The sequence below is a fragment of the Limanda limanda genome, chromosome 2 (assembly GCF_963576545.1).
Source record: "Limanda limanda chromosome 2, fLimLim1.1, whole genome shotgun sequence".
NCBI classification, from domain to species: domain Eukaryota; kingdom Metazoa; phylum Chordata; class Actinopteri; order Pleuronectiformes; family Pleuronectidae; genus Limanda; species Limanda limanda.
This window is the reverse complement of record NC_083637.1, coordinates 25,872,213-25,889,843: the sequence shown is the minus strand read 5'-3', so window position 1 is coordinate 25,889,843 and position 17,631 is coordinate 25,872,213. Positions and strand designations below refer to the sequence as shown.

The 17,631-nt window shown below is 41.7% G+C and overlaps 1 protein-coding gene and 1 pseudogene across 1 annotated transcript; both read left to right on the top strand.

Annotated features, from left to right (window-relative positions):
* The first annotated feature begins 1,154 nt into the window (after window positions 1-1,154).
* On the top strand, window positions 1,155-6,218 carry htra3a (HtrA serine peptidase 3a). The gene is made up of 10 exons (XM_061091818.1): window positions 1,155-1,730; window positions 2,825-2,930; window positions 3,089-3,311; window positions 3,756-3,950; window positions 4,126-4,158; window positions 5,025-5,139; window positions 5,290-5,337; window positions 5,411-5,459; window positions 5,618-5,713; window positions 5,803-6,218. Exons 1-10 carry the CDS (start codon window positions 1,310-1,312, stop codon window positions 5,969-5,971), a joined length of 1,455 nt encoding a protein of 484 aa, XP_060947801.1. The 5' UTR covers window positions 1,155-1,309; the 3' UTR covers window positions 5,972-6,218.
* A 10,557-nt stretch (window positions 6,219-16,775) lies between these two features.
* The window catches only part of LOC133019080 (G-protein coupled receptor 26-like), a 4,319-nt pseudogene continuing 3,463 nt past the window's right edge, over window positions 16,776-17,631 (top strand).

Genomic DNA, 17,631 nt, shown 5'->3' with positions numbered 1-17,631 from the left:
AAAATAAAAACTGAATGACTCGAAAAAGTAATGACCTGCTCACAAACCCTTAACCTCCAGGTTAGTGTTAAAAGAAAAAAGTCAAGAGAATTTGGGATAAAGAATAATATGAAAAGAAAAAGATCATAGAATCAAAATATTTAATGGTCTTAGCCCCCATGCTGTGAAACCCAACAACAGCAGAATCTGTGCCTCAACTGAAAAAGTGGTTATTTATTTGTAATTTAATCTGGCTTTCCTATCATAAGCAACCTTTATTTTTCATAATTTGTTTATTGTACAGGAAATTAACAGCAGAATTAAACACACTTTCACCTTGCATCATTATCAAATAGAATGCAGATAAAATGAAACAGTGGTTCCCTCCTTTGTTTACAAGTTACGTTCAAGTAAAACCTAAATTTCTTGGGCCATCTTTCAGGATAATTATTTGTGGTTCCAAGAGCTGAACAAAGTTAGTCTTTCCTGACAGATACAGTCAGAGAGCTCCTGTATCTACAGTTTCAATGATGGTACGTATACTCTTCTAACATCGTGGCTCTCCTGGTTTGAAGAGGTCCAAAGTCCAGATGTTTAATCTTTTTGGATCTCTTTATAAAGTATGTAAAATGTATGCTGAGGAAATGGCGAATGATGTTGACAGAGACTTGGGTATTAAACATCTCTGGGAAACATTTTATAACATCTTTCCAGAAGGTTTGCATCTTTGGACATCTCAAAAGTCAATGAAATAAAGTAACTTACTCATCCAAACATTAATTACAGACATTTGGAGGATTAGCAGTTATGATGGAGCCGTATACATTCTCATGATCTCTGCACTTCTATTTTACTTTGTAAAGCACCTTGTAACACAGGTTTGGAAATGTGCTACGGAAAAAAATTGTATTCTTCTCATTATTATTATAGTTATAACAATTATTAGTATTATTATGATCGTAATGCGATGACACTGGCTGCTCTTCACATCGTTTTTTGTGTGGTTTTGTCTCCACTAGGTGGTGGTCGCCATCAGAGCAGCTCCATGGCTCTCTCCAGCTGTGTCTGTATAAAACCCACTGACTCTGATGACTCCACAGTGTGTGGGGTTAAATCCACACTGAGTTCAGAAAAGTTTCATGTAGAGCCAGTCATTCTCCAAACTGCATCACAGAGCTGAGCAGTGAGGGAGTCAGCGGAGAGAGGAATCACTTTCCACTCCCAACACAGATAAACCAGCTGGATGTTTTGGAGAGAAAACATTTAATATGATTTTACCATAAGGAATAAATCACCCTTTACTTTACCATAGTTGTCAGTATTCATCACCATGCAGTTACTCTTGCTCGCAGTGGCGCTCGTCTTTACGCACGACCTGACTGGAGCAGCCGTGCGCCCGGACAAGTGCGCCCCCCGGTGCGACGCCAGCCTGTGCCCGAGCCCCAGCTGCCCGGGCGGGTACGTCCCGGACCGCTGCAACTGCTGCCTGGTGTGTTCGCCGGCCGAGGGGGAGCCCTGCGGCCGCAAACACGACCAGCCCTGCGGCGACGGCCTGGAGTGCAAGACGCCGGCTGCTGCTGCGGGGAAGCGGCGCGGCTCCAGAGGCGTCTGCCGGTGCAGGACGGAGCAGGAGGTGTGCGGCAGCGACGGGAGAACTTACGGTAACGTGTGCAAGAGGAGGGCGGCCAGCAGGAAGGCTCAGCAGAAGGGGAGGCCGGAGATCAGCCAGGCGCACAAAGGAGCCTGTTCTGGTAGGACTGACTCCAGAGAAACCTGGGCTCCATTCTTTTAGTGTGCACTCGCGTACCTATCCAAATGGGTTAGGATCCACCAACAGGGGACTACCTTAGACTGTATATGAAAAGGTTGCATTTCTCAGGTCCCCTCTTGGTCATGCTTTGAATCATTCTAGAATCATGTCTAAAACCCTTCATTTATAACAATTTAGCCAAGTGGAAGCCTGCAGGTGTGCAAGCTTTTAAGTCCATACCCGGTTCTGTTCCTGCTGGCTCCTGAAGCCTGACCTTTGACCTCGGGCTACCAAGATGACTTTGCTATTTTGGTAGAAATTATACGTCCCACATGGAGGCTGCAGAATGACTTAAATCATGTAGCCTAGGGGGTAGAGTGGGCGTTCTCCAACAAGAAGGTTGCCGGTTCAATCCCCACTCTTCCCCATCTGCATGCCGAAGTGTCCTTGGCAAGATACTGAACCCCTAAATGGCCATAAATGTTGAGTGTACTAAAAATGTAGGTCGCTTTGGACAAAACCGTCAGCTAATTAACATGTGTTAAAATCCTGGTTGAACAAAATGACAGTGGTCCCCTGTTAAATGGTATGAAGTGACACTACTTCATCAATGTGACCTATACATTAGGCTTTATGCTCATTATGCTGGTTCTAAGAAAGGCTGCAGCTAATTCATTGGAATCATTGAATAGTCTATTTCATTTAAACGAGGAATTGAGGAAATATTTTCTAAAAACATTGTAATCAAAACAATAATCGGTGATTCATATTAAAAGAAAATTGTATATCCACAAAATTACTTCATCAATGCAAGAATTTGTCATCTTAGAGATACAGACATTGGTTACAGATCCCTTCTTTGCAATAGCGTTTGAAAAAATGAAAAAAACATTCACTGTTATATTTTGATTAAAGGCCTTAACATTTTTTTTTTAATGACCGGAAAAAGAAGTCCCCTCTTAAATGATGTAGCATGACAGTAAATGTAATTATGAGTGTGTATGTGTGTGTCTGTGGGTGTGTGTATGTGTGTGTGTGTGTGTGTCCTCATATGTCTCTCTGTATTAATGACGTGGGTTCTTCATGTCAGTGCAGGTTCGTCCTCGGTCCATCCCAGCAGCCCTCGCTTCAAGTTCAACTTCATTGCAGACGTTGTCGAGAAAATAGCCCCGGCTGTCGTCCACATTGAGCTGTTTGTAAGGTACACGTGTATGTGTGTATGCAAGTGTGTGACACATCAGTCTGAGGAGAGCACAACAGAGTTTAGATGTCCTCAAATTTAAACCTCTAGTTGCCTTAAAATACATTTTTACATCTTCCTGCTCCTGTTTATCAGTCTCCATCCTATTTCCTCTCCAGGCATCCTTTGTTTGGTCACCACATGCACCTCTCCAGTGGCTCTGGGTTCATTGTGACCCACACAGGCGAGATTGTGACCAACGCTCATGTGGTCACCACAGCTGCCTCGGTGACAGGGAGGCCCCAGCTGCGTGTTCAGCTCCATGATGGCAACGTGTACGAGGCCATGGTCAGAGATGTTGACAGGAAGGCGGACATCGCCACAATCAAGGTCAATCCTCAGGTGAGGGAAAAACATCTTTATTTATTTAATCTGCCGTTCACTGTCTGTCTTGGCGTCCAGATTAAAGCAATGTATAGAAATGTCATTTTCCAGGCATCTTGTCCTTCCTTGACCCACATCTGATATACAAAAACATTTCTGCTCTATAACTCAAGAGCCCACATCCTTACAAGCTCCTGTGCCAAGTTTTCTGCGAGATATTCATACGACTTGCGGGAAAACTTTCATAAACACCATCTCTGTGACTCACAGACACAGCAGTGATGTGTGTATTCTCACACCCACATTCCAAATACTTGGACACTTTTGTAAGCCTCAAATTCCTTTTCATCTCTCTCAGTTTCTCTTACAAAGTAACTTTCTAATCATGTTTTACAACTTATCGAATATGTCTACCTGTCTGTCTTTCCTCTCATGTGCTGGCGTTTTGGTGACTGGGAGCAGAAGAAGCTTCCTGTACTGTCTCTGGGCAGCTCAGCTGATCTGAGGCCGGGGGAGTTTGTGGTTGCCATTGGCAGCCCCTTCGCTCTGCAGAACACCGTCACCACCGGCATCGTCAGCACGGCACAGAGAGACGGCAAGGAGCTGGGCATCAAAGACTCAGACATAGACTACATCCAGACTGACGCTAATATCAATGTGATCTCACACACGCATGTACACAGACACACACACACACACACACACAAACACACACAGTGCATATGACTTGATCATTTCTTGTGTTCATGACACATGGACAAACTGATTTTTACGATGCTTTTGATTTATTAATGTTTTGCTTCTGTCTCATATTCCTCTGATCACTGTGAAGTACGGCAACTCAGGAGGGCCTCTCATCAACCTGGTGAGCAGTGTTGGCGTTTGTTTGACTGTGATGGGTGAACTGGTCCTCACTGTTTCTGTTCCTCAATTTAATGGGTCTCTGAATTCTACCGACCCAGTTAATTCAAAACCTTTCAAGTTAAAATCAGAATATGTCGACATATGTCAAACAATGTTGTGTAATAGTACAAAATAGAAATGAATCATCCTTAGAAATCAATCTACTCATCCTCCTCTTCTTACAATGAATCGTATTGTTATCACAAATAAGGAATAAGAATTCAGTTTACTTGAGGTATGAATCAAAATCGAAAAAGAAAGACAGAAAAACGAGGAACACTGATACAGCTCTGAACACTGAGACAGGAGCTGAGTTACAGATATAACCAGATTCCAGATTTTTGGAATGTCTGTAAAAAGAAGAGAGGCATTTGGAGAGCACAAACCTTCATGCCCTTTCTTGCAATGTTGAAAAGAGAAAAAGGTTGTTTATCTGTCTGTTTATCCAAATCTGCTCCACATGTTGATAGGTTCCTGCTTATGTCCCAAACCCCCATTCAATTTCACGGAGTTTGTAGTGTGTGTGTGTAATCCTGCCGACTAACAAAAAAAAAAAAACTACAATGAAAAGATTAAGATGACAAAATGGGATTTCAGTCAAAAGGGAAATTATGTTTAAATCTTAAATTGAATGGATTTAACAAATGTTCCTCAAATTCTGCCTTGTTTTCTTTGTGTGTGTGTGTGTGTGTGTGTGTGTGTGTGTGTGTGTGTGTGTGTGTGTGTGTGTGTGTGTGTGTGTGTGTGTGTGTGTGTGTGTGTGTGTGTGTGTGTGTGTGTGTGTGTGTGTGTGTGTGTCTATGTGTGTCTATGTGTGTGTGTTTTCAGGATGGGGAGGTGATCGGCATCAACACTCTGAAGGTGACAGCAGGAATCTCCTTCGCTATCCCCTCAGACAGGATCAGCCGCTTCCTCAAAGAGTCACAGACCAAACACAGCAAAGGTCAGAGGTCAAACCTGGTGGAGCAAAATTATGGGAAAAACCCAAAACAATTACAAATAGAATCGTCTGAGATTATTGCACCTTTAGAAATACATTGAAGAGGTAATTCCTTACATTTCCCAGTTAACCCTCCTCTACTTGTTGTGACAGAAAAGACAAGACTACAGAGACTCACAGAGGAGCCACAGTCTGATGCAGGTGAGTGACGGTCACAATGAGACTAACACCACTGTTTATTTCTAGAAGATTAATGTTGTGCTTTTGTCTCCAGAACTAAAGAGACGTTTCTTGGGCATCAGGATGCTCACAATCACCACAGAGTGAGTTGTAACCACAACCTGCCTCTCATGAGATCAATTGTTTTATCTGTATTTCTGTTAAATAATCAATTACTTTCTTTTGCATCTGACAAAAAGCAGGCTAAAAGTTCTATGCATCTGTATTTTTGATATTATTTATTTATTTGTGTGTCTTTCAGTCTAGTAGCAGAGTTAAAACATCATTACCCAGACTTTCCTGACGTCCACAGTGGAGTGTTGGTGCAGCAGGTCATACCTAACACTGCAGCAGAAAAGTAGGTTCATACACACACATGTTCCTTTATCTGTTCTGATGTCTGTAGCCTCAATGTAATCTATTACTTGTGGATATTATTCATTTCAGGGGAGGGATAAATGAAGGTGATGTCATAGTGAAACTGAACGGACAGCCAGTGGACACCACTGCAGACGTTCACGAGGTGTTACAGGGGGACCAGCCACTCCTGCTGGAGATTCGCAGAGGCAACGACGACTTATTGTTTAACATCCACCCACAGGCTATTGTGCATTGATCAACAAGGCAGATAATTTGTTCTAATTTCCACAAATGTTGAGCCACAAAGTATACTTTTTTTTTTGGCCATGGGTATTTGGCCAATGGGAGTTTTAAATAAGCTATTTATAGATTTATTAACTGATTTCTAATTAAAGAAGAACATTTTTAGTCACAAACTTTGTATGGTAGTTTACTGCAAAATTCTGCAGACGAGAACTCATTGCACTGTAACCTCAGGCTTCAGAATAAAAGCCTCTGGAGAAGTATCTGTGCTGTTTGCGTTTGTCTCAGCTCAGTTGCGCCTGGCAGCTGTGGTTCATCTGCACAGGAGGCAGATTCAGCTCAGTTGTTTATGTCTGCTTATCCCACTTCCCTCCTCTCTGCTTTGGAAAGAGTGTCTCTTAATATAAACAAGCTTAAACTGACACCTAGACACAAAGAGTACACACAAACACACACACACACAAACACACACACACACACACACACACACACACACACACACACACACACACACACACACTCACACACACTCGATCTGAGCAGAGTGCTGTTAGTGGAAAAGTCACTTTCCTCTTTCCTCTCCTGTTTTGGTTATGGAAATCTTTCTGAACCTTGAAGTTAGGGACAGAAAATCCTCTTGCGGCTTCTTTGCTGGTGTTTTGGATCCAAAGTCAGTCTGCAGCTAATGACAAAACTCGACATGGTATAGAATATACTATAAAAAACACCCTTTAATGTGGGCACACTTAGGGTGGGGTTACAAGTCATTTTTAAAGAAACGTCATCATGAAGGGGGGACCCCACCAGATGTGTGCCTGTGTGGCCACGGCACATAAACTGAACCCAGACAGACGATCCTCACTGCTTATTCGAAAACCCACTGAGTTATGTTGCAATTGGCTGGAGGACAGAAACCGAAGAAAAGAAGGAAGAAAAAAAGGAGAGAGAGGCCGAGGGAACGTAAATCAAGAAAAAGGGAAAATGTGCTGAAAGTGAACAAATTACCACCATATTACACAGTAGGAGTCTAACTTTAACATGTGTTTGTGTGTGTGTGTGTATGTGTGTCACTGACCTAGTTCGTTGTACTTGTGTTTGTGTGTATGTATTTGGTGTTTTCCAGACTGGCCAAGACATATTGTCATAGCACAACACCAGACTGCTTCAGCAGAGCAAACAGAGGAAACAGCTGTTTGTCCATATACAGAAGAAACTCCACTTAAACACTGTGTCACTTGAACGCACCCTGAATCTCAACAACTTTCACTGTAAAATACATTCAGCCACGCTGTTTGATTCCATCAGGGATCTATTGTTGGGCTGCTTTTATGCTAAATTAAAAATGTATTTGCTGCAAATGCATTAAATGAAGTGAAGTATATACAGTACATTTCCCATAAGGCTTGTAGGTTTTCATAGATTGACTTGTGGTAGAGTTGAGGTCTCACTCGATGGATCTATAAATCTATCACCATCTAGAGGCCAAATGGTGCCACGTCTGGTTTTCATTACACACATGAATGATTCCAAAACAGGCCAGTAGATGGCGTGTTGTCTATAAGAAAAAAAGAAAATGCTCCTGACATGGCAACTGCTCAGACTCAGATTAGAAGAGAAATGTATATGCGAAGCAGACTATTTATAGCTCTGGTCTCTGACTGGGTGCTTTTGAAGTTAAAGTAGAGGGCACAGCTAAACATCTGGAACTGCATGCAGGATTATCATGGAGACTGGATTCAGAGGCGTGTGATCGTGTGTCTTTATTCAAAGCCTCACTGCCCACGAAATAGAATCTTGTTGTAATGTGTTGCAGAATAAGAGTTTTACCACTCTTACAGCTGTTTGTGTTGGTTGAGGCCTTGTTGGGCTCAGGTGAAGGATAAGAGGAAGCAGGAGGAGGAAAAGAAGAGGTTGTCCTCACACACCTTTAAACATGTTATCTGGCAATATTTCAATCTGCATTCTGTATTTGGCAAACATGTATGTGGACAAGATAACACCCCCTGACCCCAAAGACGTCACTATGTGAAGTGGTGGGAAGTCCATTTACTTTTTCACTGTATTCAAGTATGTGTTTCATGTGTCTGTGCTGAATTATATTTATTTACTTGTAATTTTACTCTACTACATAAATAGAAAATATCTCTCCTCCTCTAAGGTTTTACAATGCATTGTGTTACATTTTCATGTTGGTTTTTGTATATTTTTAAAAAGTAATCAATAGTAATCAAGTACTTCCTCCACCACTGACAGTATGGAGACCATACAGGACATATGTGAATTTGTTGGCTACAGTAATTCTCTACCTGGACAGCATCATTTTTTTTATTCTACCTTTGATGGTTCATGGAGTGGAGCGGGTTGCCCACTTACCATAGGGTCTATGGTTTGATCCCAGTCTACCTTATTCTCTGCTGCACATAAATTCACTGTATGAATGTGGATGAATGGATGAATGGCAAAACTGTACTGTAAAGACTTTGAGTGTTTATTAAGACTAGAATAGAATTATTTAAATACAGACCATTTACAAATCTGTAAACACCAGCAAAGAAGCCGCAAGAGGATTTTCTGTCCCTAAATCTTTTTGAAAAAAATCCTTTCTTGAAGTATCTGCCCACACGTTGACCCCATCTTTCAGCGCACAATGGCCGAGTAGCAGCCAGATCAGGGTCAAGGGAACTCAGACCTCTGAAGCGTTAACCGTAGGGAATAATGGACCTTTAGTTCAGTCACGTGTTCCAGGGGAAGTGGTGGTGATGCTTTATTTATCATTCAGAGAGAGAAAGAGAAAGATAAAGACTCATAGACATTTATAGTAGGGCACAATCATAATGCTCCCAGTAATAACAAACTGTGAGTCATCATTGACCCCAGCACCCAATGACATTCTGAGTGCTGATTAATGATGCTAATCAGCATCATCAACACACACACAGAACACACACACATGCATACATATACACACAGGCATACACACTCACTCACTCTCACACACACACACACAAGCATGTGATGTGTCACTCAAATTAACCTAAGCTTGGAAGTATTTTCTATTATGGGAAATAAATATTGAGATGGTGAGTGCGTGTGTGTGTATGTGTGTGTGTGTGTGTGTGTGTGTGGTAGGTTAAAACACTTATTTTATTTGCTCCTCCTCTCTTCCTACAGTATGTTGCCCACAGTAGTTCTGGTTAGTAAGGCGGTGAGTCATACAGTGAGAGTTGGATGCCAGACAGATGGAAGTAGTTCGTTTTTTTCCGCTTTTTCTTTTTTAATTGACTCCAATCTGTCCAAACTTCTGTTGCCATGCCAGCTGCCCCAGTCTGCAGTCTGTGATTACAAACTTTCTCCAACTCACAACTTCACTGTAAACTCAGTGGACCTGGCTTACTGGAGATTTCGATTGTGGGCGCTTTCTGTTTTGCCATTTTCTTCTTGGACCAGTTCCCAATCTTAGTTACTCACTCCTTTGACCATATGAGAACACACACAGGCTCACAGGCACACAGGCACACAAACACACATGTTCGCACACACACACACAAACAAACACATACACATGTTCCCACACACACATATAGCTTTAGGCAAGGTCTCTCACACATGTGAGGCTCCACAACTGGACAATTTCACTAAGCAGACCCATGTGTTATTGTGTTGAGTAATGTTCTCTCTCTGCCTCTTCTCTCCCAAATGTAATAACAGAGGTTCTATGACATACTAAGCTGTGCACGTAAGTAGACTGTTCTTTTACTTATAACAGATACTTTAGGACACTGGAGAGTATCTCTGATTTGCAAAGGCCAAGATTGAATGTGGGGGCCGAAATTCCAGGCATTCCAGGTTTAGTGAGTTTGTCTCTACAGAGAAATACTTTGGCTGTCCATAGTCATTTACATTTTTACTGGACTGAAGTGAGACAGAGGGTGACGCCTCTCTTGGTTTCGTCTTTTTTCTCGCTCTTTGTCCTTGTGGTCCATCCTAACAGGTTTCTGTCAACAGAGAGAGAAAGATAGATAGATAGATAGATAGATAGATAGAGTACTTTATTCATCCCCGAAGGGAAATTAAGTTGTCATAGCAGCCGGTATATTTGAATACAATTAAATACAATACAATAGAATAAAATTAAAAGGTAGAAAGAATAAAAAAACAGAAGCACAAGATAAAAATACAATAAAATAGGTAGATAAGGTGCATTGGCAAGATGATGGTAAAAGTACTGATGATATGATGGTAATGGTATTGTTAGACAGTATATAAGTATAGTACAGTATATATAGTATATAATATAACATAATATATATTTATATATGATAGTAATTATACCAATATAAAAGCAGTATATGGTAATAATGGCAGCAACAGTATATATAATAATAATAGTAATGGTGATATAATAATAGTAATTATAACATGTACACATAAATAAATATGTGTATATAGACTTATGTAAACAAGAATATACAGAGAGTATGATATGATACATAGTAGAAGTATGAATATGAATATAAGTATTTGACTATACAATAGGTAATATAATATACTATGAATCTAAGAATATGTATACAGAGTGTGCAAAAGACAATATTATTGTATAAAATGATATATAATATCAATATGGTTTATATGCACACATATCACATATGATGTGAAGTAAGTGTATAAGGAGCGGTTGTACAGGTACACAGTGCAGGAGACATGTTTAGTGCAGTTCTGTGATGGTGGCTCTGACAGAGGTAGATGAGTTGAACAGTCTTATTGCAGTTGGGAGGAATGATTTCCTGTATCGTTCCTTAGAGCAGCGGGGTTGAATGAGTCTGTGGCTGAAGCTGCTCCTTAGCTTGTCCAGTGTTTTGTAGAGGGGGTGAGAGGGATTGTCCATGATTGCCAGCAGTTTTGCCAGCATCCTGTCCTCCACCACCTCCTCCAGGGTGACCAGCTTAGAGCCAACCACAGACTCTGCCTTCCTGATGAGTTTTCTCAGTCTGTTGGCGTCCTTTGCCTTGATGCCCGCACCCCAGGACACCACAGCAAAGAAGATGGTGCTCGCCACAACAGACTGATAGAACATCTGCAGCATCTTGTTGCAGACGTGGAAGGACCTGAGCCTCCTCAGGAAGTAAAGCCGGCTCAGGCCCTTCTTGTAGACGGCCTGTGTGTTGGTGGACCAGTCCAGTTTATTGTCCAGAGTGACACCCAGGTACTTGTATGCAGACACCACCTCCACATCCGTCACACCGATGCAGACAGGAGAGGGCAGGGGCTTGTTCCTCCTGAAGTCCACCACCATCTCCCTCGTCTTCGCCACGTTGAGCTGCATGCAGTTCTCCCCACACCACTTCACAAAGCGGTCAACCAGGTCCCTGTACTCAGCCTCCCCCCCGCCCTCAACACACCCCACAATGGCCGTGTCATCAGAGAACTTCTGTAGATGACACGACTCAGTGCAGTGCTGAAAGTCAGCAGTGTATGTGGTGAAGAGGAAGGGGGACAGTACAGTTCCCTGGGGGGCCCCGATGTTGCTGATCAGACGACCAGACACACAGTTCTGTAATCTCACAAACTGCGGTCTGCCCGTCAGATAGTCATCGACCCAAGTGATGAGGGGAGCACTCACCTGCGTGCCCTCCAGTTTGGCCTTCAGCAGTCTGGGCTGGATGGTGTTGAAGGCGCTGGAGAAGTCGAAGAACATGATCCGGACTGAGGTGTTGGGTCTGTCCAGGGAGGAATAAGCCTTCTGCAGCAGGTAGATGATAGCATCATCAACCCCAACATGGGGCTGATATGCAAACTGCAGGGGGTCTTGTGATGGGAACACCAGCGGCCTGAGGTGTGCCAGGACCAGTCTCTCCATGACCTTCATGATGTGAGAGGTCAGTGCCACCGGCCTGTAGTCCTCCAGTGCAGCAGGACGTCCTTTTTTGGGCACTGGGACCAGGCAGGATGTTTTCCAGAGCACTGGCACTCTCTGAAGTTGTATGCAGTGCAGTGGTTATACAAAAGATGTAATAAGTGTTTGACTCTTTTTTTCCATTATGAATACACATGACAACCCAGATGCTTAACTTTGTTCTTCATTACATCTCCAACACTGTCTTTGTCTAATTTGTTTAATTTCATTCTTCCACACAGTCTATTTCTCATTCACACTCCCCCTTTCTGCTTCTTTCTTTTCCGAAGTAAACTGAGTCTCCAGTGTCTCTTTATGTGGTCTCTAGCTTGTGGGTGTGAATATGTTTGACATTAAATCCCCTGATAAGCAGTTTTGCGAAACATTCTCTGAGCTCATAGATATTACAGGAAATAGAGTTGTAACGTTTCAAATTAGAGCAAATTTTATATATATTTTAAATTTTGTACACATAAATCCGCTCATACACACAGACAGACCTGCTTCTGACTTCACTTTGCATCCAGGGTAACACATGCTTCAATGCTGCAATAACTCTACTAAACTTAATAAGCCAGTGTTGCAACTTTGACAGATCCTGAGTGACACCTGATATATTCATGACATCAGAGAGGTGACCATTGCACTTTGTATTTGTTCCTCCAACAATTCTCCTCTCCAGGGTATAGGGCAGACATGGCACTATTTTGTTTTCACGCCATAAGTGAATATGTCATGGAGTCACTGGTCGCTATAAAACAGCAATATCAGATAAAATAGTGATCTTAAATAGTGTTAGTAGGTTGGTTTTGTAAAATAAGGATGACTGATTTGTACAGTTCTCCACATTGTTCCCAGTATTTAAAGGGTCAGTGAATAAAATTTAGGGGAAAGGGGTGAAATTTGAATATAGAATCATCCTAGTGATGTTTTCACTAGTTCACTAGTTTTCTTTAGTTAAATGACATTAAAATTAATGTAACTTCACCACTAGATGTAAGCTGTAAGTATAGAGAGATATTCCCCAAAATGTTAAATTATTCCTTTGAGATTAAAGTATTTCTGTCGCGTCCTGAGCAAAACTGTTGACAAAAACCCTTGCTGTGGTGTTACACAGACTGCCAGCTGAACTGGATGTCATTGAGTACACTCATGCCAAGGAAACACACACACACGCACACACTCACACACACACACACAGACACGCAGTCACACAGAAATTCTTTTGTCAAAACTCCGGTGATAGCTAAATCCTGTGAGCCTTCCCTCTGTCTCTCAGCTCCCTCATTCTGGCAGACTGCTGACTCATGCTTTCTAGTTTCTACCTCACTCTGTATGAGTTTGTGTGTGGGTATGTGTGTGTGTGTCTCTCTCTCTTTCCCTCTGTCTCTCTTTCCTCATAAATCCGTTCTGCAGCCACTTTGCTAAACTCCACTTCTTTCTTTTAAGGGGAATTTCTTTGGATTCTGAATAATTCAGTTGCGTGTCCTCATCTTGTGACCTGCGTGGGCGTGTGCTCAAGTTTGCACAGACAATATTACTGTATGTGTGTGAGCTCGTTAAAATCATAGAATCATGTGTGTGTGGGTGTGAAAGCAGCTCCTACCATTGCTCCTGCTTGTGCAGTTTATTCACTGTAATTACCTCCTACTGAGAAGAATGCCTGCTGTGTTGGAAAAGGTTCCTCTTTGTTTTGAATATGTTTTAGCTTATTGTCATTCATGCTGTCTGTATTTGCTTGGTTGCCTTGAACGTTTTTGCTGTAGTTTCTTCAGGTGTATCCAGTGGTGGCATTTGGTCATATTTTAGTTTTGCTGACAAAATAATGCAGCTTCTTTATGATATAGTCTTCAGGAAGATACTGTATTCTAGCAGCAGAAAGGGAGATGTCATAGGTTTAACTTTTATATTTTGCATTTTGAAGAAGTTAATCTGACTGGGAAAAGAAGGTAAAGATACATATCACTCGTTGGTTTGTTCAGCAAGATTTCAATTGCTCAATTACAAGAGAAAAATATTGTATATTGTAAACCAGCCACGAGCAGTCCTTCAAGGTATAAAGCATGTCACTTCCTGTCGCCAGTAGGTGGCACTGTAACGGTGAGTCATTACCGACTAAGGGATCTGTTCAGGCCGGGACTGTGATTGTGTGAAAGAAGTTTGAGGCTGATTGGACAATGCACAGAGGAGTAATGATGATTCCGTTTCCTTGGCGAAGGATCAAACTTCTGTTATTAAAATAAAAAAAATGTTTTATTTCACAGCAAAGTTAGTGTGAGTAAACCTGTGTTTTAAAAAAGGAAGATCCCCCTTTCCTTCCTTTTTAACCATAAAGAGCCCAGATGTTGCGCTCGCCAAACTCAACACACTCAATTTACTTTTACGAAGTGTGTTTTACGGTGATTTAATTAATGATCGATTAATTTTTTACCAATTTCCTCATCATTGTGATATTTTACATTTAATCTTAGGAAATATTCATTGATTTCTCAGAGAATAAATAATGGATCGGCTATGTTCAGGGGACTGATATTTATGAGTATGTGTAATTTGGTGCAGATCTGAAATCTAAATAGCAAATGTGGTTGAACATTACATGATATTTGTAATAGTTTTATTTTGTTATGTTTGCTAAAATAGAAAAATAAAAATTGGACCTGATTCATGCCACAGCCTGTGCGTCCAAAATTAACATTTTATTATCAAAAATTGTAAAAGGCTGTCTCCCACCTTTATAAGCATCACACACTGGTGCACACGCATTCCTCAGTCAGGCGCCTTGTTAGCAAGTGGCTGAGAGTGAAAATAAGAGAGAGAGAGAGAGAGAGAGAGAGAGAGAGAGAGAGAGAGAGAGGCAGAGTGGGAAAGGGAGAGTGACAGAGAGCATGGATGAAGTGAGTAAATGTGTGTGTTCGGACATGTGACTGTCTGTGTGAGTTAGCATTTCCTGCGCCGAGACCTATTTATACACCAAGACTCCCACGCTCCAGTAACACTCACCCATCACATTTGTTTCCATTGTCTCCCCATCCCTCACATCATCTTCTTATGTCTCTTTTTTCTCCATATCGCTCATTCTCCTCTCATCACCATCATCACTGGGCGGGCATATCACCGCAGGGGCACGCTACCGTCACCTCAACAAAAGGCCTCGCTCTCAGATCTGTGAAGAAGTGAAGAACTGAAATGAACAGGAAAGACAGATCGGGGTCACCGCTGCCAAAAAGGTGTGATTTCTCTCCCTCAGTCACAATGAGCCTCAGAGAGGTGCACCCAGGAGTCGGGACTGTGGGTGTAATCGTGCATTTCAATGTAATTTAATGGTTAAAATAGACAAAAATCCACCTGCAGTGGAACGAATGACAAAGTGAAATCATTTTCAAGCTCACAAGCAAAGGAAAAAACCCAAACTTAAGGTGATGAGACAGCTCTATATTGTGCTGCACAATGTGGGAAACTCGGTGTTACGTAATGGCACGAACACGCAAAGCATATAAACAGAGTCATAGAGCCAGGGGGCAGTGGCTGAAGGGGAAGTCGGATACATCCCTCACTTCCTCGCAGATCTTCTTAAGTGCTTCTGCCATCAGCATTCTGTTGCTTGCATAATATCAACCACAGCCGTGAAACCCAGAGAGGACACGTGCCCTCTAAGAGGGTTCCTTCACGCTGAGGGGTGATTTCTCATTCCCTCTCTTCCTCTTTTATCCCTCTCTTTTTCTCTCTCTTTTTTCCTTCACAGCAATGGAGTCACTAAGTTAATATGCCACCGCCACAGCCGTTCCACAGAGCAGGATGTCGAAGAAGAGACAGCGATTTGGTCATGTGGTATTTTAAACGTGATCTTCTAAGAACCTGTTAATGATTGAATGTAAATGGAGCCTTTGGAGATGGCAGGGATAAGCAACATATGGGGAGCAAGGGTGGGAAAAAAACCAACACAACCCGACCTCATGTCCATAGAAAAACATATACGATGTGTACATACCGAGGGAAAAGCTGCCCACACGTTTCACACACTCGTGCCTGCATGCTCGCTGAGGGGACAAAGGTTAGAAACTGATGAATCGTGATGACAAAGCTCCTCCAACCTGGACAACTTAACATGTTTAACAAACACATGTTTTTGTGTATAAACCTTAAAAAATGCTCCTATTTTGCAGCATAACATTTTGTTGGTGGGCATCGACAAATAAGGACATCCTGCCAATAGGACAGGCAGACGCGTCACTCTGTAGGACACGAACAAGCATCAGACATGGTCTTTCTGTGTTATATCCCCCTTCTAGGTAAACATACTGTATATTAACACTATTATTTAGCTTTTTGTCTGAATAACAGTAGTAATGGTTTAGCTACAGAGAGAAGCATATACCTGACAGTACTAAAGCAAAGTTCCTGTTTTTAGTTTTCATGTGGAGGTGAAAGGAAGCCCTTTCTACTTTGAGATGGTTTATCAGTGTCACAGTGAAAAACAATTGAGTGTCGTAATAAAGAACCACCCACCCAGATACTGAAGGAAAAGACCAGAAGACAATACAATAGCAGACAATAGCATAAGAAATCTCCTTCTACCCAATGTTTTGTTTTGATTTAATTATTCACATCCACATATGCACAACAAAGTACTGCAAGAGTATTTCCACAAGCTTGCTGAAGTGATATCATGTGGGGGTTTGTTTCGTATTATTTAAACCTGTCAGAATAAGGCTTTAAGATGTGAATAGAAATAGAATCACCTGACTGCTGCTGTGAAGGCAAGATGTAGGCTACTGTCATCATTTTATCCCATCTATCCCTCCCTGCACACTTCCTTCCTCCCCCTTAATCCCTTTTTTCTTCTACCCGTCCTCCTATATTCCCCAGGCCTTCACACTCTTCACACCTGCATCTGCTATGTAAATGAATCCTCAACACGTCAATGTCGGATATTTTCAAGAAGTATGTACGTGAAATTAACGTGAGCTGGCAAGCGGTCTCTTACAGGCATTTAATGGGACATCAACACAAATCAGAAGTGAAGAAGAGGAAGTTCAAAGAGTGAGGAAGTCACATGAGATTTGGTGTTGCTATGGCGATGAGTGATTTTGTGTGCGTGTGCGTGGGTGTTTGTGATCCAGGTATTACTCATGTTGTGGGGACCTAAATCTGTTTAATCACTTTACAGGGAAAATAAGTTCCCATACATTGTAAATCATTACATTTAAAGTTAAGAAATGTTTTAAGCGTAAAGTTGGATTAAGGTTTGGGTTTAAATTGAGGTTAAGTTTAAGTAATGTTCAGGACATTAGACAAGTATTAGGTAGGATAAATTAAAAGGGTCCTCTGAAGAAATGGAGACACATCAGTGTATGTGTGTGTGTGTGTTTTTATGGTCCAGGTGTTACTCATATTGTGGGAACCTTAATCTGTCATATTATGGGGACTTGATTTCCTTATTGTGAAAAAAGGAAATCTACATACATGAAATCATAACATTTTAAGGTGAAGACATTTTTAAGGATAGATTTTAGTGTAAGGTTTGTGTGTGTATGTGTGTGTGTGTGTGGGTGGGTGTTGCACAAAATCTGTTATACTATCACAGCTTCATGCTCTCATGTTGGTCCACTGGAAGGTATTTACATGAAGTAAACTGTAAAATAAGGTATACAAACAGTAACTCTCACACAAACACACACACACTCACTCCACAACCATCAGTATTTGTCCATTTGTTTTTGCACACAGGGCCACAAACAGACCTGCTCTCACGCCCATTGCCCAGGTCATTTCTGCAT

What these genes read in the sequence shown, in the direction of transcription:
- htra3a (XM_061091818.1), top strand. Translation starts at nt 1,310, where the DNA reads ATGCAGTTACTCTTGCTCGCAGTGGCGCTCGTCTTTACGCACGACCTG. An exon ending in GCACAAAGGAGCCTGTTCTG is followed by an intron (nt 1,731 to 2,824) that starts GTAGGACTGACT and finishes ATGTCAGTGCAG; the next exon opens with GTTCGTCCTCGGTCCATCCC. An exon ending in GGAGCCACAGTCTGATGCAG is followed by an intron (nt 5,338 to 5,410) that starts GTGAGTGACGGT and finishes TTTTGTCTCCAG; the next exon opens with AACTAAAGAGACGTTTCTTG.